Genomic DNA, 26,355 nt, shown 5'->3' on the forward strand with positions numbered 1-26,355 from the left:
AGAATTTGTCCCAACTGATAGTTTTGGGGGGAGGCAAACAGGTCTATATCTGGGCTCCCCCATTTGCTTGTCAACATGTTGAAAATCCTTGGTTCCAGTTTCCACTCGTGTGGGTCCATGAGGTTTCTGCTTAGTTCATCTGCCAGTGTATTTAGTTTTCCTGGCAGGAGCTGAGCTTGCAAATGTACTTGATAGCTTAGGGCTGTGTTCCACAATGTCGTGGCTAGTCTGCAGAGGGGGCAAGAATGTGTACCCCCCTGCTTGTTTATGTACCACATAAGTGCTATTGTCCGTCTTTATCATTAATATGCAGGTGCATTTGACTTGGGTACCATCTGCCCTGAATGCACTTCCCTGCCAGGTGGGCCCCCCCATGCATAGTCTGATGCATCTGTTGTTAAAGTTTGGGTGGCAGGGGGTAGTGTGAATGGTAGTCCCGTTTTGGTGGCAGGTCTCTGCCCACCAAAGGAACTAGGTGTAGGCAGAATATGATAGGAATCATTGCTTCTAGATCCTGTGAATGTTGACACCATAGGCTTTTGAGATACAATTGCAGTTTCCTCATATGCAGCCTTGCATATGGAATTAGAAGAATGCAGGAGGCCATGAACCCCAAGGCTTGCAGTATTTGCCTTGCAGATAACTAGGTTTTTGTGGCCACTTGTTTGAAGTAGGTTGTCAAATGAATCCGTTTCTCTGGCGTGAGGAAAGCCATCTGGGAAGTTGTATTCAAGCTTGCTCCCAGGGATATAATTTGTTGACAGGGTACCAGGTGTGATCTCTTTTTGTTTATGGTGTATCCCAGACAAGTCAGTACCCTTTGAACAAAGGCCAGATGATTCAAAAGTATGTCCTGGCTTTCTGCCTGAATTAGACAATTGTCCAGATATGGATATATTTTAATATTTCTTTGCCTGCAGAATGCAATGACTGGAGCTAGGCACTTTGTGAATACCCTAGGCGCAGTACATAAGCCAAAGGGCAGTGCAGAGAACTGATCGTGCTTGTAGCCTGCTTTGAAGCGTAGGTATTTTCTGCAAGACTCCCTGATAAGGATGTACAGGTATGCTTCTTTTAAGTCTAGTGTTGCCAACCATGCATCTTTGCCTAGCATTGGAAGCAGCTGGTGAAGAGTCTGCATCTTGAATTTTAGAATCACCAGAAAGGTATTTAGAGTAGAAAGGTCTAGGATAGGACACCCATGTATTGCCTTTTCTGGGTACCAGGAAAAATCTTGAATAGAACCCTTGCCCCTTTTCCTCTTCTGGTACCAACTGAATAGCCCCCATGCTTAAGAGAGAGAGTACTTGAATTTGGGCCTCTGGCCACTCGCTTGATGTTGGTAAGGTGTGGAAGTGAAATCTGTATCCTTGGGACACACTTTAAAATCCATTTTTCCTGGGTAATGAGTTCCCAATTTTTGGCCTGCAGACCAGTCTTTCCACCTAAAGGAGCATTCAGTTGGGAAGTGCTTGGAAGTTATAGAAGCAAGTCACTGAGACTGTTTTCAATAGGGGGGAGTACTACTACTCGCTGATTTGGGTGCAGAAACCCCCCACTGCTTCGTCTTGTGTGTCCCCTGGGACTAAAACCTGGGGTTTCTGCTATGTCTGGGTTTGGCTTGAGAAGATCTTGAAGAGGCTGGAAAGGACCAATTCTTAGAGGGCCAGTGCCTACTAAATCTAGGAGGCTGAACTTGTAAGAAATCTTTAACAGTTTGCATAGATTTAGCTTTATCTTCCATCTTTTTAAGAACTTCCTCAGACTTGACGCCAAACAGGTGGTCCTGATTTAAGGGAGCATCCAACAGTTTAGCTTTAACATGATCAGGTAAAGATTGCTCCTTAAGCCAAGCATGCCTTCTGAACACAGAACCAGTAACAGCAGCCCTGCAAGAGGCCTCTAAAGAATCAAATCCACATTGCAAAGTATGTTTTCCAACCTGTTTAGCAGAATGCATTAAATCCTGTAATTCTTTACTTTGCGCACAGTCAGGAATCAACATCATTTTCTGTTTAAGCAATCCAATAACATGTTGTTGATACTTTAACATATGAAACTGGCAGTTTAAAGCCCTAATGGCCAAGGTTGCAGAAGTTTAAACCTTCTTACCCCATCTATCCAGCGCCCTGGAGTCTATCAGAAGGGGTAGAATTTTTAGCAGTAGAAGCCTTAATGCCCTTGGGTCCCTGTGAAATAGTCTCTGGATCCGCAATAGGATTTTTAAAAAGAAACTTGTGTGAATCAGGATCCCTGTAATATCTGTCAGATTTTCTGGGAGCAGGATGCAAAGAATCAGGGGCCAAACTAGATTCCGAAAAAGCATCAACAATGTCTAGTACAGGAGGAATAGCTAAAGGCCTATGCTGAGGCAGAAGTAAAAAATCCCTAAGCCTCTTTGACTCAGAAAAATCCTGGCTTTCCCAGTGGAAATGCTCCCTTAGAGTATGTAAGGTTTCACCAAAAGAAAAATCCTCTGGAGGGGAAGCAGAGGGAATAGAGTCCTCTGCATCAGAATCCTCATAAGTAGATAAGGGCAAATTCATCATCAGAAGAATCAGAAAAATCAGAATCCTGGTCAGAAGATTCATAAACAACTTTAGTCCTAGGTCTCTCAGAAGGGGGAGGCTGGTTTCCCCCGATTAGAGTTATAGGATCTTTAGCCATTCTTATAATTTGTTTTTTAGGCATAGAGGCCTGAGCATGCGGCCTGGGTGTCGTTTTTTTAGGCATGGTTTGATATTTAGGCCTAAATAAGAAGGAGGCGGTTTAATCTGCAAGTCCGTAGGCCTGAATACACCCTCAGAAGCCGGTGCCTGCACAGTGGCTCTGGACCCATCCAAGGTAGAGATATCCGCAGGTTCCATAGTTGAAGCATCACGCGGCATACCGGACTCAGAATGGGTCTCAGTAGAGGCCTGCGAATCGGAAGTAGCGGGTATCAGGGGCTGTGAAAGCTGCTCACTGAGTAGCAGCGAACTGGCGACGGGCTTAGAAGAAGCGTCGTCGGCAGTTTTGGACCTCGGCGGCCTGTCTCTGTCTTTATCCTTGCGTTTTTTAGGAATCCCGCTAGTCGGATGGCTAACCAACATTTCTAGATAATTAAACAGAGAACCAAAATATTTAGAGGAGAAAATATACCGACGACAGATAGTGCGCTGATTAAATAAAGCACAAAACTGATAGCACGGTACGTCGTGGTCAGGGCCTAGGCAAGGAATACAGTACAAATGAAAATCTTTATGAGGTATTTGCTTTCCACAAGTAACGCAATTATTAACTTTTACTGACATCGGTAAGGAGCAAGAAAAAGTTTCCCCAACAGGGTACTTAGCTTTAGTTGAAGACTTCGGTTCTGAAACTCGAAAACGAAAATTTCAGGAGTCGGCCGACCGGCACTTGCGAACTGCTTCTGCTTTGGGCACCGCATGGCAAGAAAGACTGATGTAATGGCTTTGGCTGCATGTTTTATACCCCTGACAACCTGACGTCATGGAAGAAGGGACAGCAACTGACGCAGGACCCAAGACTTTGTTAATCAGGCTGACTGAGTGCTACTGCAAGCAGATAACCCAAAAGTGATGACTGCAACAGTGAAACACGAAGAGCATCATCTAATTTCATAACATTGAGACCAGAACATCTAAAACCCATAACATAGAATTGCATAACATCTAACAGTACAAATCACAAGAAAATAACATCCCCTCCACATGACACCAAACACACTTTTTACTATGTTTCTGCAGGGGGGCTCGATACTGTGAAGTTAGTAAATTAACTTTTTCCCACTTTAGTGGGATCTTGGAGTTGGCATATTTAATTTACAGGGGGGTGTGGGGGTGCAGGGACATAGCAAAAAGTGTGTTTGGTGTCATTATATGTGGAGTGGATGTTATTTTTTTTGTGATTTGTAGTGTTAGATGTTATGAAATTCGATGTTATGGGTTTTAGATGTTTTGGGTTTTAGATGTTCTGGTGTCAATGTTATGAAATTAGATGTTATGGGTTTTAGATGTTTCAAAGTAGACCCCTTCAGGGACATGTTTATAATAGCAAGTTGAAGCAAGCTTCAGGCCTACCATATGTAATCTGGAAGTCTCATCATGATTGGCTTTCCGTTGCAAAAAGGAAAATGCTTTTGTCTTCCCAGGACTTGTAAGCACCTTACCAAAAGCAATCAAGATCATTAGCAAGAAAGAGAGTGGCTTCTTGAAACATAAGGGGTATACGCTGGGCTTCTGCAGGTGCTGGAGAACAAACATTCCAGTTGTACCACAGCACTAATTTCTACAGAAGCCTGATATCATCGAGAGGCCTGTAGAATGCTGTTACAGCTTTTGAAAGAATACAATGATTAGGAATACCACGGGAGATGGCATCTGGGCTATGGGGTAATAAATCTGCACCTCTCCAGAGAAGACATCATCAAGCCTTCATAGGACTGACAGGATCATAAAAGGCCTTGTGCTATTTGCTTACAGAAGCTTTGGTGGTTGCTAGTTTTTCTGTCCATTATCTTGTGATTTTTAAGGGTCCCTGCTTGATCTGAACTGAAGATAACACTTTCTTCTGATTCAAGGGTAGCCAACCATGAACTAAAGCAAGAAGATATTCATATGGTCTATAAACACCCAACATTTGTAAACTTTACAGAACATTTTTTAGTGAAAGAAACACAAAGCTTATGCTCAAATTTTATGAGGAGGCCAAAGGCAAAACAGATAGTGAAGGTGAAAATCCTTCAGTGGTATTTGTTGGCCAAAAGTGTAACTTACAAGGGAATGACACTGGATTTTTAAATATCTGACTAAGTCACAGTATCCAACAGGCCAATACTGCAGTATAAATAAAACTGGAAAAGATATCCCAAAAAGGGTAATCGTTATAAGCTCTGAAGTACCTTCGAAAGTAGTGACAGACGACTTCCAATCTATCATGCTGCAAAAATGAAATTAAGGTGGCAAGAGTGACTTTCCTTTTTATACTACACATCCAACTGACATCTGCAGCATGGGAGAGGGCAGCCCAGTGCAAGGGATGTCCAAAAGCTCTGGAAGCCAGGAAAAAATGTCTGCAAATGACACTTCCCACAAATCATGAATCAAATTGCAGCAGTAAATCTTATGATAAACAGCTATTCATTTTATTTTCATACAATTCTATTGTTATATAGTGCAGTAGTGGTGATGTGGACTTGACCCTAGTGCCACTACTACAGCTCATCTGAAAAGAGAAGGAAAATGCAAAGCAGATCACAGACTCTTTGCTCCTCATTTTGGACCACAGTCAACAGCCACACTATGTGGTATGAGCGTTAAAGCAACAGTAGATGCAGATAACCGGCGAAAAATAACAAATGACATTGCCACCTCCACGGCATACAGGGATAAAGCTCTCTATATCCCAGGTGAAATGGGGTCAAGTACAAAATCAAGCGATGAAGAATCTGACTGTAGAGAATGAGAGTGACAGACAGCTAGGTCATCCTTGGGGAAACAAGGTGGCAGACTCTTGCTGCAATCCTAACACCTCGAGGTGACTAGATGGAGCATCATGCAGTACAAAAGCCAACAATGTATGCTCAGTCTGCCAAGCATCTTCATGACATAGCTGGAATTGGTACCCAAGCACCTATGGGCAGCGCTACAGGCCTTACCTGAATGGTGCGGACATCACGTCACCAGTGGGGGATGAGGCTATGTGTCAAAATCCTTATCTGAAGGAACATGAGCATCTGCACTAGCCAAACAGCAGTGGCATGAGGAACTGAAGAGCCAAACAGTCAGTGTTAACAGAATGAAGGGCACAGGTACTTAGCCAAAAAGAAGAGGGGGGGGGGATAGAGAGAGAGGAATAATGTAACAATGGTTAAAAAGAATTAATCCCAAAATGTTACATACCTCAAAGCGTACAACTTAAATACTAAAAAACAATTTCTCATTTTCACAAGCTCTGCTGACCCAGAAAGAAAAGCTTACCTTAAGATCTCTGCATTGTGACTGAAGCCAGTCATTAATGAAACCCTGAGGGTCGCGTGCAAAACTCAACATGAATTCCCTCTGTGTCTTTAGCTGGTTGATTGTCTCTATTGTCTCATGGATCTAGGCAAATAAAAAATAAAACCAAAAAATTTAAAATATGTATTCTGGGTCATACACACACAAAATCCACACTATGCTTTCTCTGGAGTTAAAGAAATCCTGTCCAAATACAAGAGATAAACAACCACTCAGCTTACTTTACTTAGACTACACAAAGGCCACAAACTGATCTGTGAAGAAAACAGAAATTAACAGAGCTCTCTCTCTCTCAAGGACTGCAAATGGATTAAACTATACCAAAACATTTCCTGAGTCTATAATTTGGTATGATATATATTTTATAAACCATAAGAATGAACTTAAACTTCCAACTTCAGTGTGACTGACAAATCACAATGCTGCGAGTATACTCATCATAACCATAGATGTCTGAATAAGGTCACTGCTGCTGTGCAATTACTTCTGTATGGGTATTAGCTGCAGGTGGACATTTACCATCGAAGGCAGACTTTCAAAGAAACTGGCCATCCCCCAACACAGGGATGGACTCCTCCCTTGTCTGAGGCCACTGGCTGATACATGGTTAAAAAGGGCAGCAACCCACAACTTTTAGATCTGTTTACTGAATGACCACCAGTTAAGTGCGCCCTACAATAGGAAAAAATAAATAAATGGACAGTCCCTTCCTTGAAATGCACTCTGGGGACAGACAACAGTTTTGCCCTTCTCTTCAGGGCTTCTGGAGTGGGCTATCTAAAGAACTGCTAGGGTAGGTCCATAGAGAAGGACCCCTGTATGAGAGACTGAAGTACTGACCTTTGTGTCCCTGCCCTGTCTCAAGACAGGCTCCTAAGACAAGTGGGTAAGATGGTGAGAGCCTATACTGTAGCAGTGACTCTCTTCAAACATACAGTTATGGCGAGTATAAATACAACTGTTTTACTTTCATCAAAACAGCTGCTATTGCAGTCTAGTTTTTTATCCACAGAGAGACTCCTGAAGCAGTAATTACCTTTATGAAGGGCAGCTCATCATAAGAGACCATGCAAGGGCTGTAAAAAAGCCCACCTGAAGGTCCAGCTTGAAGTACTTGGAAAAGTTATGCACCTCAGCTTGAGTAGTTACATCACAAATACTCGAGATGAAAATCTTAAAGGCTGCTGTGGTTGCTAAAGTTTTGTGGAGTGGGCTTCGACTGTTCCCCTCCCCAAGTGCTTCCCCACTGCTCTCATAAAAAGGTACTGCAGTCTGCCAGCCAATTCACATTAGTGTTCAGATAGTACTGCCCCATTTGCTGGCACAAAAAAAGACAACTATTTAGACAGACTGGATTTTTTTCATTCTTGCTGTGTAAAATTTAAGCTGCCTGTGAATCCCTAACAAATGTACCTGTTCTCAGCCTCCTTGGATATACCTTCACTAAATAACAAACCTAACTTCCTCTGTCTTACCATCATTTCTTCTCCTCTATGCCAAAACATTTACAACTTAAACTAGTCTACTTCATCATTTTTTACCTAACACTATCTCCTTTCCTTCTGCTGCAGTATTCTTCATAACATTTATATAGATGATAACTGTTCTACAAGTTTTATTATGCATGATTATAATGTTAACTGTGTTTGTAACTGTTATATTTTTTGTAACTATGTTTTGGAGCTTTTCTCCCTGGGCCTCTGCTGAAAAAGGGCTTTTGCTCAGACAAACAATCCCAGTTAACAAATATAAAATAAATAATTAAATGCAATACTCATTTTCCCCAGTCTAAAGCAAATTTAGATTCATGATATGGAGTGCATCCTCTTGCTCTCTCTCTCTGAAGGATGATCCATAGCTCTCCGTAAATGATTTGAAGCTCAGAGATACTCGGTCAAGGCTACAGCTATCAAAAATGAGCTTTTCCAAGAAAGTACCACAGAGGAGTTGGGCTCAAAAGATGGAAAAGTTCTTTTCCAGCACAAAAAGTACAGTTGTGTACACTTACCATAAATGTAGATGTTCGAGTGTATTCACTGTTGCAGTCATCACATTTGGGTTATCTGCCTGCAGGTAGCCCTCAGCCGGCATGAATACCAGAGTCTTCGGATTTCTGCATCGGATGCTGTCTCTTCTTCCAAGATGTCAGGGGTATAAAACATGCAGCAGACGCCATTACATCAGTTTTTCTTGCCCCAGATGTCAGGTGCCCCCACAATAGGAAGCAATTATATGGTATGGTACACTCCATTCAAAAAGCAAGTACACCAGAAAAAATAAATATACTACACAAGAAGGAAAGGTAGAGCCAAGAGAAGTCAGGGGGCTGGAGGGAGGGTAACCAGGACTGCAACAGTGAATCCACTCGAACATCTACATTTATGGTAAGTGTACACAACTGTACTATGTTCTTCGTGTTTTGCTGTTGCAGTCATCACATCTGGGTTGATTCCCAAAGCTAAGGAAGGGAGGAGGAAGAGCATTAGGGCCAGCTATTAAGCCCTGCAAGACTGCAATAGCAAATCCAGCTCTGGATTTAGAAAAGATTGGCATGTGGTAATGCTTGGTGAAGCTATGTACAGAGCTCCAGGTAGCAGCCTCTAGAATGTCCTTGGTAGGGACTCCTCTGAGAAAAGCCGCAGAGGTAGATGCAGCCCTGGTGGAATGTGATCTTATCCCCTGTGGGGTAGGTTTTCCATGGTGCTTGTAGCAGAAATAAATGCAGTGGGCTATCCATTTGGAAATGGTTTGCTTTGAAATGGCCTTCCCCTCTCCCCCTGCAGCAAAGCCAACTAGCAGCTGTTCTGATTTTCTGAGAGGCTTAGTCCTGTCCAAATAAAATCTAAGTTGTCTGTGCACATCCAGAGAGTGCAGTATTCATTCCCCTTTGTTTTGTGGATTAGGGGAAAAAAGTAGGCAAATGAATGGACTGATTAAGGGCCACACTAGACACCACCTTGGGCATAAAGGAAGGATTAGTCCTGAGGGAAACCCTGTCCGCATGGAAGATAATGAAGGGTTCCACTGCCATGAGGGCCTGTAATTCATTCAGACACTCTTGCTGAAGTGATGGCTAGAAGGAAGGCTGTTTTCCAAGAAAGGCATTTCAACTCTGCTGTTGCAGCTGGCTCAGAGGGGGGGGGGGGGGGGGTGAGCTTTTCCAATACAAAGTTAAGGTCCCAGGCTGGGGTGGGAGCTCTTAAATTTTTGGCCCCTCTAAGGAATTGTTTTAGCAAGGGGTGAGAGAAGACGGGTGTCCCAGTATTATAATGTGCTGACATGGCAGAGGCATAATTTTAATTGACGAGAAGGATAGGCCCTTGTGGAGCATTTCTGTTAAGTACTGTAGAATATGAGGTAAGCTGGGTACCGTTGTGCCCATCCCCTGAGCCTGGCTCCAGGAACAGTATCTTTTCAGCATAGGATTTTTCTAGTACTAGGCCACCTTGCCTCCAGAATGACATCCAGCACCTGCTTACTGAGGGATGCTAGAGGAGAGCTCAAGGAATTAGCCAGGATGCAAGGTTCAAGGTTTGAAGCTGAGGGTGCAAATCTGGCCCGCCTGCTGGGACAGCAGGGAAGGGGTCTGAGGCAGGTACCAATGTTGCAGCAGTGTCATACTGCGCAAGAGGGGGCACCAGTGCTGGCGTGGCCAGTCTGGTGCAATCAGTATTGTCCTTGGCTTGTCCTGTTTGATCTTTTGTAGAAACTTCGAGAGGAGAGGCAGAGGGGGAAAGGTATAAACTGAGAGGCTTTCCCAGGTAAAGGACAGGGCATCCACTTTCCAAGCTTGACTGTGGGGAGTTCTTGTGCAGAATTTGTTCAAATTGGTAGTTCTGAGGGGAGGCAAATAGGTCTACCTCTGGAGTCCCCCATTTGATTCCTCAAGAGGATGAATATTTTGGGTTCTAGTTTCCATTCGTGTGGGTCAATGAGATTTCTGCTAAAGTCGTCTGCCAGTGAATTTAATTTGCCTGACAGGAATTGAGCTTGTAGGTGTACTTGGTAGCTCAAGGCTGTGTTCCACAGAGCCATGGCTAGTCTGCAGAGAGGGTACGAGTGGGTTCCCCCTGCTTGTTTATGTACCATGTAACTGTGGTGTTGTCGGTCTTTACCAACAGTTGTCGCCGGAAGAATACGGTCCTTGAAGGCTGTCAGAGCATTCTGTACAGCTAACATTTCTTTTTGAATGATATGCAGGTGCATCTGTCTCGGGTTCCATTTGCCCTGAATGCACTGCCCTGCCATGGGAGCCCCTCATGCATAGTCTGATGCGTCTGCTGTTAGGGTTTGGATGGCAGGGGGTAGAGTGAAAGGGAGTCCCTTGTTGGGGTAGCAGGCCTCTACCCACCAAAGAAACTCTGTCTTCATACAAATAATAATAGAAATCATTGTTTCCAGGTCCTGAGAATGCTGACACCATAGGCTTTTTAGATACCATTGGAGTTTCCTCATATGCAGTCTTGCATATGGAATTAGCAGAATGCAAGAGGCCATGAACCCCAGGGCTTGCAGATAGCTGGGGTTTTGTGGCCAATAGTTTGAAGTAGGTTGTCAAACAAAACTTGTTTCTCCGGTGTGAAGAATGCCATCTGGGAAGGTGTGTTCAAGCTTGCTCCCAAGCATACAATCTGTTGGCAGGGTGCTAGGTGAGATTTATTTTCGTTGATGGTGTACCCCAGTAAGGTTAGAAGTTTCTTTACGAATGCCAGGTGTTGTAATAGCAAGTCCTGGCTTTCTGCCTGAATCAGATAATCATCCAAGTATGGGTAAATTTGAATATTTCTCTGCCTGCAAAATGCAATGGCTGGAGCTAGGCACTTTGCGAATACCCTAGGCGCAGTAGATAAGCCAAAGGGAAATGCAGAGAACTGATAGTGCATGAAGCCTGCCCTGAAACATAGCTATTTCCTGCAAGACTCCCTTATTGGGATGTGCAGGTAAGCTTCCTTTAAGTCTAGGGTTGCCAGCCAGGCATCCTTGGCTAACATAGGAAGAAGCTGTTGAAGAGTTAGTATTTTGAATTTTGGAACTACCAGAAAGGTGTTGAGAACAGAGAGGTCCAGGACAGGACGCCAGTTGTCGTCTTTTCTGGGTACCAGAAAAGGTCTTGAATAAAAAACCTTGTCCCCTTTGTTCTGCTGGGACAGGTTGAATAGCGCCTGATACTGAGAAGGGAGAGAAAGTACAGTTGTGTACACTTACCATAAATGTAGATGTTTGAGTATATTCACTGTTGCAGTCATTACATTTGGGTAATCTGCTTGCAGGCTGCCCTCAGTCGGCCTGATTAACAAAGTCTTGGGTCCTGCATCGATTGCTGTCCCTTCTTCTATGACGTCAGGGGTATAGAACATGCAGCCAATGCCATTACATCAGTTTTTCTTGCCCCAAATGTCAGGTGCCCCCCTAATGGGAAGCAATTAAACATAACAGCACAAAAATATACCTGCAACAAAAAAGCAAATACACCAAAAAGGCTTTTAAGCATAGTAAAGGCAAGTAGAGGTATAGCCAAAAGAAGTTAGGGGGCTGGAGGGAGGGTGACCAGTACTGCAACAGTGAATACACTCGAACATCTACATTTATGGTAAGTGTACACAACTGTACTATGTTCTTCGTGTTTCATTGTTGCAGTCATTACACATCTGGGTAGATTCCCAAAGGTATGGTTGGGAGAAGGAGTTTAGATAGCATTAGGGCCAGCTAAGGCCCTGCAAGACTGCAGTGGCAAAGCCAGCTCTGGATTTAGAGAAAATTGGCAAATGATAATGCTTGGTGAAAGTATGCACAGAACTCCAGAAAGCAGCTTCTAGGATGTCTCTAGTAGGGACGCCTCTGAGAAAGGCTGTAGAGGTAGATGTCTGATCCCCTGGGGGATAGGTTTTCCATGGTGCTTATAGAAGAAATGAATGTAATGGCTTACCAATTAAGAAATGGATTGCTTTGAAATAGCCTTCCCCTATGTCCCTGCAGCAAATGCTACCAGCAGTTGTTCAGATTTCCTTTGAGGCTTAGTCCTGTCCAAGTAGAATCTAACATGTCTGTGCACATCTAAGGAATGCAGTATCCGTTCCCCTTTATTCTGTGAATTGGGAAAGAAAGTTGGCAAATGAATGGACTGATTAAGTGCCACACTGGATACCACCTTGGGCATGAAGGATGGATTGGTTCCGAGTGACACCCTGTCCGCATGAAAGATGATGAAAGGCTCTACTGCCATAAGGGCCTGTAATTCAGATACCCTTCTAGCTGAAGTGATTGCTAAAAGGAAAGCTGTTTTCCAAGAAAGAAATTTTAAGTCTGCAGTAGCAGCTGGCTCGAAAGGAGGTAGAGTGAGTTTCTCCAAGACAAAGTTAAGGTCCCAGGCTGGGGTTGGAGCTCTCCTGGGTGGTCTCAAATTTTTGGCCTCTCTGAGGAACTGCTTGAGCAGTGGATGAGAGAAGAGGGGAGGTTCTGTCTTATAATGAGCTGAAATGGCTGAGGCGTGGATTTTAATGGAGGAAAAAGACAGGCCCTTGTGAAGCATCTCAGTTAAGTATTGTAAAATCTGAGGTAAATTGGGCGCTGCTGTGCTCATCCCTTGACAGTGATTCAAGACACAGAATCTTTTCCATTTTTCAGCATAAGATTTTCTAGTACTAGGCCTCCTTGCCTCTAAAATGACATCCATCACAGGTTTGCTGAGGGATGGTAAAGGAGAGTAAGTAATTAGTCAGACTGCAAGGTTCAGTGTTGGTAGCTGAGGGTGCAGAATCTGGTTCTCCTGCTGAGTCAGCAGGGAAGGAGTCTGAGGCAGGTGCCATGGAGATAACCATGACACATTGCGCAGGAGGGGGTACAAGTGTTGGCGCGGCCAGTCTGGAGCAGTCAAAATCATCCTTGCTTTGTCCTGTTTGACTTTTAGTAGTACTTTGGAGAGCAGAGGCAGAGGGGGACGACGACGCATAGACTGATAGTTTTTTTCCAGCTGAAAGACAGAGCATCCACTTTCCAGGCTTGTTTGTGTGGAGTCCTTGTGCAAAATTTGTCCAATTGGTAGTTCTGGTGAGAGGCAAACAGGTCTCTATCTGGGCTCTCCCATTTGCTTGTCAACATGTTGAAAATCCTTGGTTCCAGTTTCCACTCGTGTGGGTCCATGAGGTTTCTGCTTAGTCCGTCTGCCAGTGTATTTAATTTTCCTGGCAGGAATTGAGCTTGTAGGTGCACTTGGTAGCTCAAGGCTATGTTCCACAATGCCATGGCTAGTCTGCAGAGGGGGTAAGAATGTGTACCCCCCCTGCTTGTTTATGTACCACATAACAGTGGTGTTGTCCGTCTTTACCATTAGTTGTCCTGGAAGAATGTGGTCCTTGAAGGCTGTCAGAGCATTCTGTACAGCTAACATTTCTTTTTGATTGATATGCAGGTGCATTTGACTTGGGTTCCATTTGCCCTGAATGCACTTCCCTGCCAGGTGAGCCCCCCCATGCATAGTCTGATGCATCTGTTGTTAGGGTTCAGGCAGCAGGGGATGGTGTGAAAGGTAGTCCCTTGTTTTGGTGGCAGGCCTCTGCCCACCAAAGGAACTCTAGGCATAGGCAAAGTATGATAAGAATCATTGTTTCTAGGTTCTGGGAATGTTGACACCATTGGCTTTTTAGATACCACTGTAGTTTCCTCATATGCAGTTTTGCAAATGGAATTAGAAGAATGCAGGAGACCATGAACGTCAAGGCTTGCAGTATTTGTCTTGCAGATAGCAGGTTTTTGTGGCCACTTGTTTGAAGTAAGTTGACAAATTAATCTGCTTTTCTGGCGTGAGGTAAGCCATCTGGGAAGTTGTATTCAAGCTTGCTCCCAGGATTATAGTTTGTTGACAGGATACCAGTTGTGATTTCTTTTCATTTATGGTGTACCCCAGACAAGTTAGAACCCTTTTTACTAAGGCCAGATGATTCAAAAGTATGTCTCGGCTTTCTGCCTGAATTAGACAATCATCCAGGTATGGGTATATTTGAATATTTCTTTGCCTGCAAAATGCAATAACTGGAGCTAGGCACTTTGTGAATACCCTGGGCGCAGTAGATAAGCCAAAGGGCAGTGCAGAGAACTGAGTGCGCGTAGCCTTCTTTGAACAGTAGGTATCTTCTGCAAGATTCCCTGATTGGGATGTGCAGGTATGCTTCTTTTAAATCTAGTGTTGCCAACCAGGCATCTTTGCCTAGCATAGGAAGTAACTGAAGAGTGAGCATCTTGAATTTTGGAATTTCCAAAAAGGTGTTTAGAGTAGACAGGTCCAGGATAGGACGTCATGAATTGTCTTTCCTGGGTACCAGGAAAAGTCTCGAGTAGAAACCTTGTCCCTTTTCCTCTTCTGGCACCGGTTGAATAGCCCCCATGCTTAAGAGAGAAAGTACTTGTTTTTATGCCTCTGCCCACTGATTTGGGGGTAGGTCCGGCCATCCACTTGGTGTTGGCAACGTGTGGAAGCGAAATCTGCATCCCTGGGACACTATTTAAAACCCATTTGTCCTGGGTAATGAGTTCCCAATTCTTAGCATGAAGAGCAATCTTTCCCCCCAAAGGGGCAGTGAGATGATAAGTGCTTGGAAATTTTAAAAGGAAGTCACTGACACAGTTTACCATAGGGGCGAGTCTTATTATTCCCAGACTTGGAAGTGGAGGCCCCCCCACTGCTTACTTCTGTGAGTCCCTTGGGACTGAAATCTGGGGGTTTTGCTATGTCTGTGTCTGGGTTTGGCTTGAGAAGACCTGGAAGGGTCTGGAAAGGACCAATTTTTAGAAGGCCAGTGCCTACTTAATCTAGGAGGCTGAACTTGTAAAAAATCTAACAGTTTGCATATATTTAGCTTTATCTTCCACCTTTTTAAGAACTTCCTCAGCCTTGTTGCCAAACAGGCGGTCCTGATTTAAAGGAGCATCCAACAATTTAGCTTTAACGTGATCAGGCAAAGATTGCGCCTTAAGCCAAGCATGACTTCTGAGCACAGACCCAGTAACAGCAGCCCTACAAGAGGCCTCTGTTGTTGTTGTTTGTCTTTCGGCTTTTCCCGGTTAGGGGTCGCCACAGCGGAACTCCGGTCCACTAATGATTGGCAGTTGTTTTTTTATGGTCCCGAGTTGCCAGCCCGATGCCCAACCTTCAACGAAGGCACGCCCATTCAACCGCGGGGAGGACATGCAGACTCCACACAGAAGGTACTCCCAACCCAAGCAGAGAATCGAACGGGAGAACTTCTTGCTATGAGGCAACAACGCTAATGAATCAAAACTACATTGCAAAGTATGTTTTCCAACTTGTTCGGCAGAATGCATTAAATCCTGTAATTCTTTATTTTCCACACAGTCAGGAATCATCATCATCTTCTGTTTAAGCAGTCCAATAACATGTTGTTGATATTTTAACATATGAAACTGGCAGTTTAAAGCCTTAATGGCCAAGGTTGCAGAAATGTAAACCTTCTTACCCCATCTATCCAGTGCCCTGGAGACTATCAGACGGGGGAGGATTTTTAGTAGTAGAAGCCTTAATGCCATTAGGCCCCTGTGAAATAGTCTCTGCATCTGCAATAGGATTTTTGAAAAGGAAATTGTAGGACTCAGGGACCCTGTAGTATCTATCAGGTTTTCTTGGAGCAGGAGGCAGGGAATCAGGAGCCAAACTAGATTCCGAGAAAGCATCATCAACAATGTCCAGTACAGGAGGAATAGCTAAAGGCCTATGCTGAGGTAGGAGAAGAAAATCCCTAAGCCTCTTTTCTGAATCAGAGTAATCCTGGCTTTCCCAGTGGAAATGCTCCCTTAGAGAATGTAAGGTTTCCCCAAAAGAAAAATCCTCAGGAGGGGAAGCAGAGGGAATAGAGTCCTCTGCATCAGAATCCTCATAAGTAGGTAAGGACAAAACCAAGTCATCAGAAGAGTCAGAAAAACAGAATCCTGATCAGAAGATTCATAATCAACCTCAGTCCTAGGCCTCTTCGAGAGGGGGGGGAGTTGGCTACCCCTGATTAGAGTTATTAGATCTTCAGCTATTCTTATTTGTTTTTTTAGGCATAGAGGCCTGAGCATGTGGTCTGAGCATCTGTTTTTAGACATGAATCGAGATTTAGGCCTAAGTAATGAAGGAGGCGTCGATTTAATATGCAAGTCCATAGGCCTGAATACACCCTCAGAAGCTGGTGCCTGCACAGCGGCTCTGGACCCATCCAAGGTAGAGACATCTGCGGGTTCCATAGTTGAAGCATCTGACTCCGAATGGGTCTCAGTAGAGGCCTGCGAATCAGAGGTAGCGGGTATCAGGGGCTGCAAAAGCACCTCACTGAGTACCGGCGAACCGTTTTAGGAGAAGCGTCGTCGGCAGTTTTGGACCTCAGCGGCCTGTCGCTGTCTTTATCTTTGCGTTTTTTCAGAATCCCGGTAGTCAGATAATAAACGACATTTCTGGATAATTAAACAGAGAACCAAAATATTTAGAGGCAAAAATATACAGACGACGGATAGTGCGCTGATTAAATAAAGCACAAAACCGACAGCAAGGTACGTCGTGGCCAGGGCCTAGGCAAGGAATACAGTACGAATGAAAATCTTTATGAGGTATTTGCTTTCCAAAAGTAATGAAATTATTAACTTTTACTGACATTGGTAAGGAGCAAGAAAAAGTTTCCCCAACTGGGTACTTAGCTTTAGTTGAAGACTTCGGTTCTGAAACTCGAAAATTAAAATTTCAGGAGTCGGCCAACTGGCACTTGCAAACTGCTTCTGGCACTGCACGGCAAGGAAGACTGATGTAATGGCGTTGGCTGAATGTTTTATACCCCTGATGACCTGGAAGAAGGGACAGCAACCGACGCAGGACCCAAGACTTTGTTAATCAGGCCGACTGAGGGCAACCTGCAAGCAGATTACCCAAATGTAATGACTGGAACAGTAAAACACGAAGAACATCCTGCTGTTGGGCCTCCACCCATTGATTTGGGGGTAGGTCTGGCCAACCATTTGGGATTGGTAGTGTGTGGAAGTAGAGTCTGTATCCTTGGGAGATTGTTCAAAACCCATTTTTCCTGGTTAATGAGTTCCCAGTTTTTTGCATGCAGGGCGAGCTTTCCTCCTAAGGGAGCAGGTAGTTGAGCAGGGCTTGGAAGGGATAAGTTTAAGTCATTGTGCCATTTTTCCATAGGGGGGTGGCTTACTACTCCCTGCTTTGGAAGTGGGAGCCCCCCACTGCTTAGGTCTGTGCATAGCCAGAGACTGTAGTCTAGATGGTCTGCTGTTCCTGGGTTTGGATTGAAAAGGCCTGGAAGGGACTGGAAAGGACCAGTTCTTTGAAGGCCAATGCCTACTGAATCTGGGAGGCTGTACTTGTAGGAAATCTTTAACAGTTTGCATAGATTTAGCATTTTCCTCCATCCTTTTGAGGACGACTTCTGCTTTGTTGCCAAAAAGGCGGTCTTGGTTTAAGAGAGCATCCAGTAATTTAGCTTTAACATGATCTGGCAAGTTTTGTTCCTTAAGCAAAGCATGCCTTCTAAGCACAGACCCAGTGACAGCAGCCCTGCAATATGCTTCTAAAGCGTCAAAACCACATTGCAAAGTATGTTTACCAACTTGTTCTGCAGAATGCATTAAATCTTGCAATTCTTTGTGTTCAGCACAGTCAAGAATCAACATCATTTTCTGTTTAAGTAGTCCCATAATATGCCGCTGATACTTTAACATACGGAACTGGCAATTTAAAGCCCTAATGGCCAAAGTAGCAGAAGTGTATACCTTCTTACCCCATCTGTCTAAGGCTCTAGAATCTCTATCAGAAGGGGTAGGATTTTTGGCAGCAGTAGCCTTAATGCCTTTTGGTCCTTGGGAAATGGTCTCTGGATCCACGAAAGGATTCTTGAAGAGGAACTTGTGAGAGTCAGGTACTCTGTAGTACCTGTCAGGTTTTCTGGGAGCTGGAGGTAAAGTGTCTGTGGTAAGGCTAGATTCCAAGAAAGCATCATCTACAATGTCCAGAACAGGAGGGATAGCTAAAGGCCTGTGTTGAGGCAGGAGTAAGAATTCCCTAATTCTCTTTTTGGACTCAGAGTAATCCTGGCCTTCCCAGTGGAAATGCTCCCTAAGAGTATGCAAGGTTTCATTGAAGAAAGATCTTCTGGAGGGGAAGCAGAGGGAATGGAATCCTCTGCATCAGAATCCTCATAAGTAGATAAGGGCAAATCCTTGTAATCAGGAGCAGCAGAAATATCATATTCTTGATCAGAAGAATCAGAAAGAAAATCAGTTCTAGGTCAGAGGGGGAAGGCTGGCTTCCCCTAATTAAGGTAATAAGGTCTTCAGCCAATCTAAGCATTTGTTTGAGGCATATGGGCCTAAGCCTGCGGTTTGGTCATTGGTTTTCTAGGCGTAGTGCGAGTTTTTGGCCTGCATGAAAACAACGGCGTCGGTTTAATATGAATGTCTGTAAGCCTGAATACACCCTCAAAAGCCGGTGCCTGCATAGCAGCTCCGGACCCATCCAAGGTAGAGACATCCGCAGGTTCCATAGTCAAAGAAGCATACTGCGGCATACCAGACTCCGAATGGGTCTCAGTAGAGGCCTGCGAATCTGAAGTAGCGGGTATCAGGGGCTGCGAAAGCGCCTCACCGAGTACCAGTGGATTGGCGATTAGCTTAACGGAAGTGTCGTCTGCAGTTTTGGACCTACGCTGTCTGTCTCTGTCTTTATCCTTACATTTTTTCGGAAGATCGGTAGTCAGATGGCTTAATGAAGCCATTTTGGAGTACACAGATAGAGTACGAAAGTAACTGGCTGCAAAAATATCCTGATGACGAATAGTTCGGGCGTTGAACAAGGCACAAAACTGACAGCGAGGGACGTCATGGTCTGGGCCTAAACAGGGGATGCAGCATGTATAAAAATCTCTATGAGGTATTTGCTTTCCACAGGTAAGACAATTGTTAACTTTTACTGACATCGGTTAGAGCAAGAAAAAGGATCCCCAACAGGGTACTTATCTTTTTTGAAGACTTCGGGTCTGAAACTCGAAAACGAAAATTTCAGGAGACTGACGACTGGCACTTGCGAACTGCTTCTGCTTCAGGCACCGCATGGCAAGAAAGACTGATGTAATGGCATTGGCTGCATGTTTTATACCCCTGATGATCTGACGTCATGGAAAAAGAGACCGCATCCGATGCAGAAATCCGAAGACTCTGGTATTCAGGCCGGCTGAGGGCTACCTGCAGGCAGATAACTCAAATGTGATGACTGCAACAGTGAAACACGAAGAACATCTAAGGTTGTAAGGAGAAGGTAACATTTTTCCAAATGGTTTTAAGTTGTAGGACCCCTTCAGGAAAAGCTTTATTATAGAGTAAGCCTGTCCATGGGAAGGCAAGCTGCAACATTAAGCAAATGTGCTTCAACTGAGACACTGTAATGGCCCTTGCCAAAGGGATCTGGCAAGTATTTCAGGATTTCTGTCTCTGGATCTAGTGAGAGGGATGCTCCCTGGTTAATTCAATTTGGGGGTACTTCCATTTGATCAAATGCGATTTCCCTCTGCTAGGCCTCTCTGCCTTTTGCAAGATCAACAGCATCACCGAAGAGAAACTAACCTTGAAAGGGATTAGGCTAAGACTACCCATGCTGCTACATTCAGATTCTTTGATGTTGGGCTGCCTATTACCCCCCTCCCTTCCTGGGTCAACAAAGCTCATATCTTTGGTAGTAGCATATATCCCACCATGCTCATACTGAGTAGCAGGTAGAATTTTCAGGTGTGTGAAACCACCCACTATAACAGTAGACATTAGACTAAAATCATTCCTAAAGTATAACTCATACTATTTTGTGACCAGGTAGATGTATCTCATGATTTGTCCTACCTTTTGAGCCTTCGGACATCCATAAATTAGTTGTCCCCTCCCAAACCATAATGTCAGCATCATACATGGTATAAAGTACAAAGAAGAGTGGTACCTACAATCAATTTTAGTTCTGAGAACTATTTTCTTCTGAAAGCTAGAGGGATTATTAAATATGCTTCAATGACTCCAGAGGCTACAAGGTATTTCCACAGTCAAGACAAAATTGAGAGAAATGAGGGAAAACAGCAACTCCCTAAAGGAGGAGCAAGGTACTCTCCTCACACCTGGTATAAAGCAAGAAGTTAAATATTTGGGTAAACGAGAGAGTGTCTACTGCAGTACTGATCTTACTTGAAACATCAACAGTTATGGGAATTCACCCTGGTCTGACTCCTACATCTCTGATGGACAAAGGCAGTCAGTAAATCACCACCTATATAAATCACATTTGTAGGTCCCATTTGGGTTGCACAATTTGGCTTATAAGGGCCCTAGTGGTCCTTGGCCTAGTTTACATCTATGAACTATGCTGACACAGCTGTAACATGATCATAAGGATCACAGCTGCAGTATGAATCATCATACGTGGAATAGTATTAAAACAGTACCACAGCTAACAGAACCTCATGATTTAGAGCATAAAGTCCCTACAGGAATGCCATGGCAAAATCTGCTCAGCTTATGGTAAATTAGTGCTTACAAAAAAGTAAAGAATGTTCATGTAGCTGTCCAACAAATGATCTGTACAGAAAAATTCCTTAAAAGGCTGTAATAGCATAGCTAAAGACAATGCAGCACACTAGCTATGTGGATAGGATTTAATTATTTTAACTTGCCTACCATGCTTGAAGTAGAAATTAAATTAATCTTCCCTAAAATCCTTGGTGATATGCAGGCAGAATTGAAACTATAGATGCACACCCTGAAGACAACTGTTCTAATGCCAAGGAAAGAAAACTGTTAATTGTATTACTTTAGGCAAATAGGAGGTAGAGATCCTAAGATCCATTCTGGCCTCATGGAAGTCTTTGTAAAATGATTTGCATATAAAGGCTTGCAGTTTTGAGATGCTCCTGACTGAAATGATGGCTAGTGCTTTTCATGAAAAAATTTACAACAGCAGACTGCTAGATAAAGGAAACCGGAGACTGTTTTCCCCAAGGGCAAAGCTCAAACATCATGGCAGAGGCAATGGTTTCCTAGGTAGACTCAAAGACAAGATACCCTTCAGAAATAGTTTCACTGAGGGTATGGTAGACAAAAACATGTCCAAAGGCCAAGTGAGAACTGCAAAAAGGTGTACCTCAAATAATGCATAATAAAGCCATTTCTGAAATAAACAAATATAGGAGGTCCTGCGGAATTCTGGCACCCCATGTTGGATGGTCTTCGTTTCCCACAAGGTGGGAATCTGCTTCATCTGACTAGGTGAAATTTCAAGTAGTGGGATTCCTGGGTTCCTTCAGGATCTGCAGAACTTCTGAAGGAAAGCATCTAATTGAGGAAATAGGGGCCTCTCTTCCAGGCAGCAAATCACAGATGTTTTAGTTCTGGGTGTACTAGAGCTCCGTAATGCTTTGACAGATTGCAAGATAAAGAAGGATAACTTGGCCCTTTGCTGCTCAAGTTCTTGAGAAGGGAGAACCAAGACTGCCTTGGCTACAGAAGGAACAGCAGAATTAACTTAATTCTGTCCTTACTCTCTTTCTACAGTACCCAGGGGACCAGAGGTATGAAGAAAAAGAAATTAAGCCTCTGCTTCATGGAATGGTAAAAGCATCCACCACAACTGTTCTGAAAGAATCCTGAGCACAACTGGAGGATGTGGCAGTCTTGGGGAGGCAAATCTACTGCTGGGGCCCCTCAAGATCTTTACAGTCTGAGGAAGACTCTTAGGTCTAGTCTCTAACTGTGCAGAATGGGTTTTGGCCTGCTCAGCTGGCTCATTGCAGCATTCTGTGCTGATGGGTGTAGTCAGCTTAGAGTAAGACATTCTGTTTGGAAGGCATCTTTCAGGCTGTTTTGACTGGTCAACACAGTGTGTGCATGCTCCCTGCTGCCTTATGTACTAAATGATCATGATGCTGTCTGTAATCAGAGGATTTTTAGGTATTAAAACAGAATTGATTACTTATGACATGCAATGGTAAATGTCTGATACCAATTTACTTGTTTAGGTCATCATTCTCTAGAAGCTCTGGACCTTTAAGTTCCTCATTATCCTTTCCCCATTCTTGGTTGAAAGCATTTTGCTAATGTCTGTTCTCCTTTGGTTTCCCAAAGGATACCCCCTTACTTGGCTTCTACCTGTGAGGACCATCAATGGAGCACCCTGAAAATATGTGGGGGGAGGAAGTAAGGGGAATAAACCTCCTTAAATGAGTATAGGTGCTGATACTATAAGTTATCAGTGCCACTGGGGAATCACCACGTGCAAATCATCTTTGTATACTGATGCTAACATGTCTTTAGGCTTGATTCTTCTAGGGTCTTGTGATCTTGGGGGAGAATATGAGGCATCCATGTACAAGGAGGACTAGTTTGAATTTCAGCCTGAACTTCAGCGTCTTCTTTAATGATCTGTGCTCACTTCAAACTACAGTACTCTGAATAGGGATAACCTGTACTTAAGTGGTGGTGAAGGAGAAATGTAGGCAGCATTAGCAGCTGCCCTCTTGACTAGGTGAAGGATTACCACATCAGCCACTACCTGCCTCTCTACTGGTCCTAACTTACACATGAACCTGCTGATCCTGGGAAAGTGTCACTGTCTTGCTTTTTCACCCCACTGTTCTTGGTGAAGCAGTCACCTTCTTGTTTTTGGACAATAAACCAAAACATTTACACTCTCCAACTGCACTAATTGGGTATAATTCTGATGGCATCAGTCTTGCGGGCAACTGCCTTTGCCCTTCCAACTTCTATTACAGGCAATTTGTCAAAAGAAATACACATAGACTGTGCAATGAATCCACTTGGTAAAACTACTTCCAGGGAAAACAGTCGACCTCAGGAACTACTCCTCTGTTGAAAAAAGGAAAAAGCTGTCATGAAGAGTACTCGTCCAAAGTCCGATACAAGACAGGAAGAGGAGGACTTCAGTTATGCTTTACAAATCCTCTAACACTCAGTTATAAAAATAACAATGAGTCACTCTTTCTAGATCTTTAGTTAGGGAATTCTTGAAATTTGAAGCAGGAACAGGATAGCTTGTAAGGAATATTTTGAGGGACAGACCTTTGAATGCACTGTACTACAAAAAGACAATGATGCAGGCTCATGTTCTCTCTATTCAGATATGTTTATATTCCATGTTGATGCAAGTAGCCTGTAATCAAAAATCATATTTGCATTATGTATACAACTGTTACCATCTGAATGATTTTTTTGTAGACCACAATATGCCACCTTCTCCTGTCTCAAATTCTTTTCTTTTTATCAGTTCATTTTTTGAAGCTGCTTTATTTTCTTTTAGGATACACTAAGTGTATAACATTTACTGATTTACAGACTCATCGGTCAGTTTATCCTTTTTTTTGTTTTAATTATATATGCTACTTCCGCAAGTTTAATACAGAGGGCTCAACTCTAACAGATGTTACAATACTTGCCAAATTTCAATCATCCATTTCTTGAAACCATTGAACACTTTAATACTTGAGTATTTATAGTTTCCTGCTAAACAGGTACCACAATTAAACCTTTATACCACTCAACGAATTTCTACCCGGTTGCTACCATCAAGAACACAGATGTCCTATTTTCATTCTCTAGCTACTTGTTCTGACTCAATCTCCGATTTTAGTTGTCTCAACTTTCTATAGTCTAAGACTTTGCACCAGTAGTTTTTTGATGTTTAGGAGCATTAGAATAGTCTCGTGTTTATTGCCTTTGTCTCTCAATATTCCCATCCTCCAATTACTTTTCTCATTCCTCAGTTAGCTTTGTTAGTTCCTTCTGGTTTCAATGTTTCCTTCCTTATTTGCAGATGTAGAATCCTATGTAATAGAAGTTATGTACTTACCATAACTTGGCATCTATGCTGTCCCATTTCACTATGCATTATGAAAGGGTTTTTGGATCCATCCTCGGATCTGGCTCAGCCAACTCTTCCAGCTACACGCAATCCGAGCCTCAAACTCCTCCCACTCCCATAATGCCCACTCCTTTTCAAACCCTCAGATAGAGTTTGCTGCTCTTTCCTGAAGCGCTTAGGCTTCAGGCCAGTTATTTTACATTAAGAAGGTTTGTGGTTTGCACTCTTCTGGGAGGAGAGATTAGATTCTGCCCTTCTGAGCTGGGAATTTCTGGTTACAGGATTATTGTGCCTGCGTATTTGAACTGTTTCTTTCTGAAATTGGTGCGCCTTGTTTGCTGTAGCATAGACTAGATTCAGGCATGCTGAATCTAGCTTTGTTTGCATAACCTGAGCACTAATCCAGGCCATCTTTTTTGGAGAAGGTTCCCCTGCACCAGGGTTGCCAGATTTCCAGCCCCCAGGTAGGGACAAAAAAAAAAAGGCAAGTGAAGACCAAAAAAAAAAAAAGGTCTTTAATGCGAACACAGTTCCACATTAAAGAACAGTAGCTCAGTAGCTCTGCACTAAACACGGAGCTTCTCGTGTTTAATGCATTGCAGTTCCTCATTCAACACAAGTAGCTCCGTTTTAGCGATTTTTGATTGGCCCGTATACCGGCATATGGGCCAATCAAAATCGGAGCTTCTCGTGTTTAATGCAGAACACAAGAAGCTCCGTGTTTAGCAATTTTTGATTGGCCCATTTGCCAGGTATACAGGATAATCAAAAAAAAAAACAAACAAAGCAGAGGTTGGCCGGGATTTAAACCGGCAGGGCGGGACTCAGGATCAGGCTGCTGATCTCGGGACAGTCCCGTCCAAATAGGGACGTCTGGCAACCCTGCCCTGCACCCTAGTGGCGGTAGTGTGCAGTTAGAACTTGTCTGATTGAAGACTGCTGGAATAGGGCTCAGGTTTGAGCTTTTTTACTGGTTAATTGGGTAACTTGTTTAAATCAGTTTGCTCGTTTTCTATTGTTATATAAAAAATTGCACTTTATTCATCTGCTTTTACTGTATTTGTTTCTTCCTACTTTATTGCATTTATTCTGCTGCATTTAATACTACTTGTTAGTAGCCTGATTAAATTGTAACTGTTATTCTAAATCTTTGGTTGAAGCACTTGGGCTTCAGACCAATTGTTTTACATTAAGAAGGTTTGTTGTCTGCAGTGTTGTGGCAAGACAGGTAGCTTACATCCTTCTAAGTTGGGAGTTGCTGATTGAAGGCTTAGTGTTGGCTATTCTAAAAGTGAAGGCTTAGTGTTGGCTATTCTAAAAGTGTATTAGTTCTGGTTTAAGCACTTGGGCTTCGGGCCAGTTATTTTACATTAAGAAGGTGTGGTCTGCACTCCTGTGGCAGGAGAGGGCAGATTCTGCCCTTCTGAGCTGGGAGTTTCTGGTTAAAGGCTTTTTGTGCCTGCATATTTGAACTGTTTTTTTCTGAAATTGGCACGCCTTGTTTGCTGTAGCATAGACTAAATTCAGACCTGCGAAATCTAGCTTTGTTTGTACAACTTGAGCACTAATCCAGACCATCTTTTTTGGAGAAGGTTCCCTTGCATCCCAGTGGCTGGAGTCTGCAGTTAGAACTTGTCTGATCGAAGACTGATGGAACGGGGCTCAGTTTTTAGCTTTTTATTGGTCAATTGGTTTAAATTAGTTTGTTCATTTGCTACTATTAAAAAAAAAAAAAAATATATATATATATATATATATATATATATATATATATATATATATACACACACACACACACACACACACTTTATGCATCGCTGCTTAGCTAGGGTTAAACTATTCCCAGCGCCATAAAGTCTGCTCTTTAAATTTTCCCCTTAGAACTAGCCAGTTTTTTAGTACTCATCTGTTTCTTTTAGCTCAGCACTTGTTCAGAACTTGTAAGTACTAAATAAGCTACAAATTACTACAGCACTCAACTTTCCTCACTTGTCTAGAGGAAAACAGTTTTTAGTACTTAATAAGCACCTATCCAGGAATGTCTAAGGGTCAGCTCCCTTGTGTTTTCTGCTGTCTACCTGATAAATCTGGGCAATGCAGAAATTGCGTCATGTACACAGACAACCCTCTCCTCCTACCACCCAACACTACAACCTGTGAGAGATGCACTATTATAGCCAAACTGGAAGCAAAGCTCTCTTCACCCAAGATTGGACTAGACAGTCAAGAGGAGGAGGTAAACACTTGCACCACACCACACTCATCACATAGTCCCTCAAAACCTACACCACCAAAATGCACACACATAGCAACACAAAACATACACCTACATTTGCAGAGGCTCTCAATAAAAATCTGCTCACGCAACAGAGACCTCCAAGGCAAAAATGCAAGCAATCTCCACCCCAACACAACCCAAATGATACATAGCTC

At 43.3% G+C, this 26,355-nt stretch overlaps 1 protein-coding gene across 1 annotated transcript in view; it reads right to left on the bottom strand.

Moving 5' to 3' along the window:
- The window catches only part of SMARCD1 (SWI/SNF related, matrix associated, actin dependent regulator of chromatin, subfamily d, member 1), a 1,197,111-nt gene that overhangs the window by 137,384 nt on the left and 1,033,372 nt on the right, over positions 1–26,355 (bottom strand). The window contains exon 11 of the mRNA XM_044083818.1: positions 5,982–6,104. Coding sequence (XP_043939753.1) covers positions 5,982–6,104 — 123 coding nt within the window. The remainder of the gene's footprint in view (positions 1–5,981; positions 6,105–26,355) is intronic.

This window comes from Protopterus annectens, chromosome 9.part0 (assembly GCF_019279795.1).
Source record: "Protopterus annectens isolate FY-2018-M chromosome 9.part0, PAN1.0, whole genome shotgun sequence".
Lineage (NCBI taxonomy): Eukaryota > Metazoa > Chordata > Ceratodontiformes > Protopteridae > Protopterus > Protopterus annectens.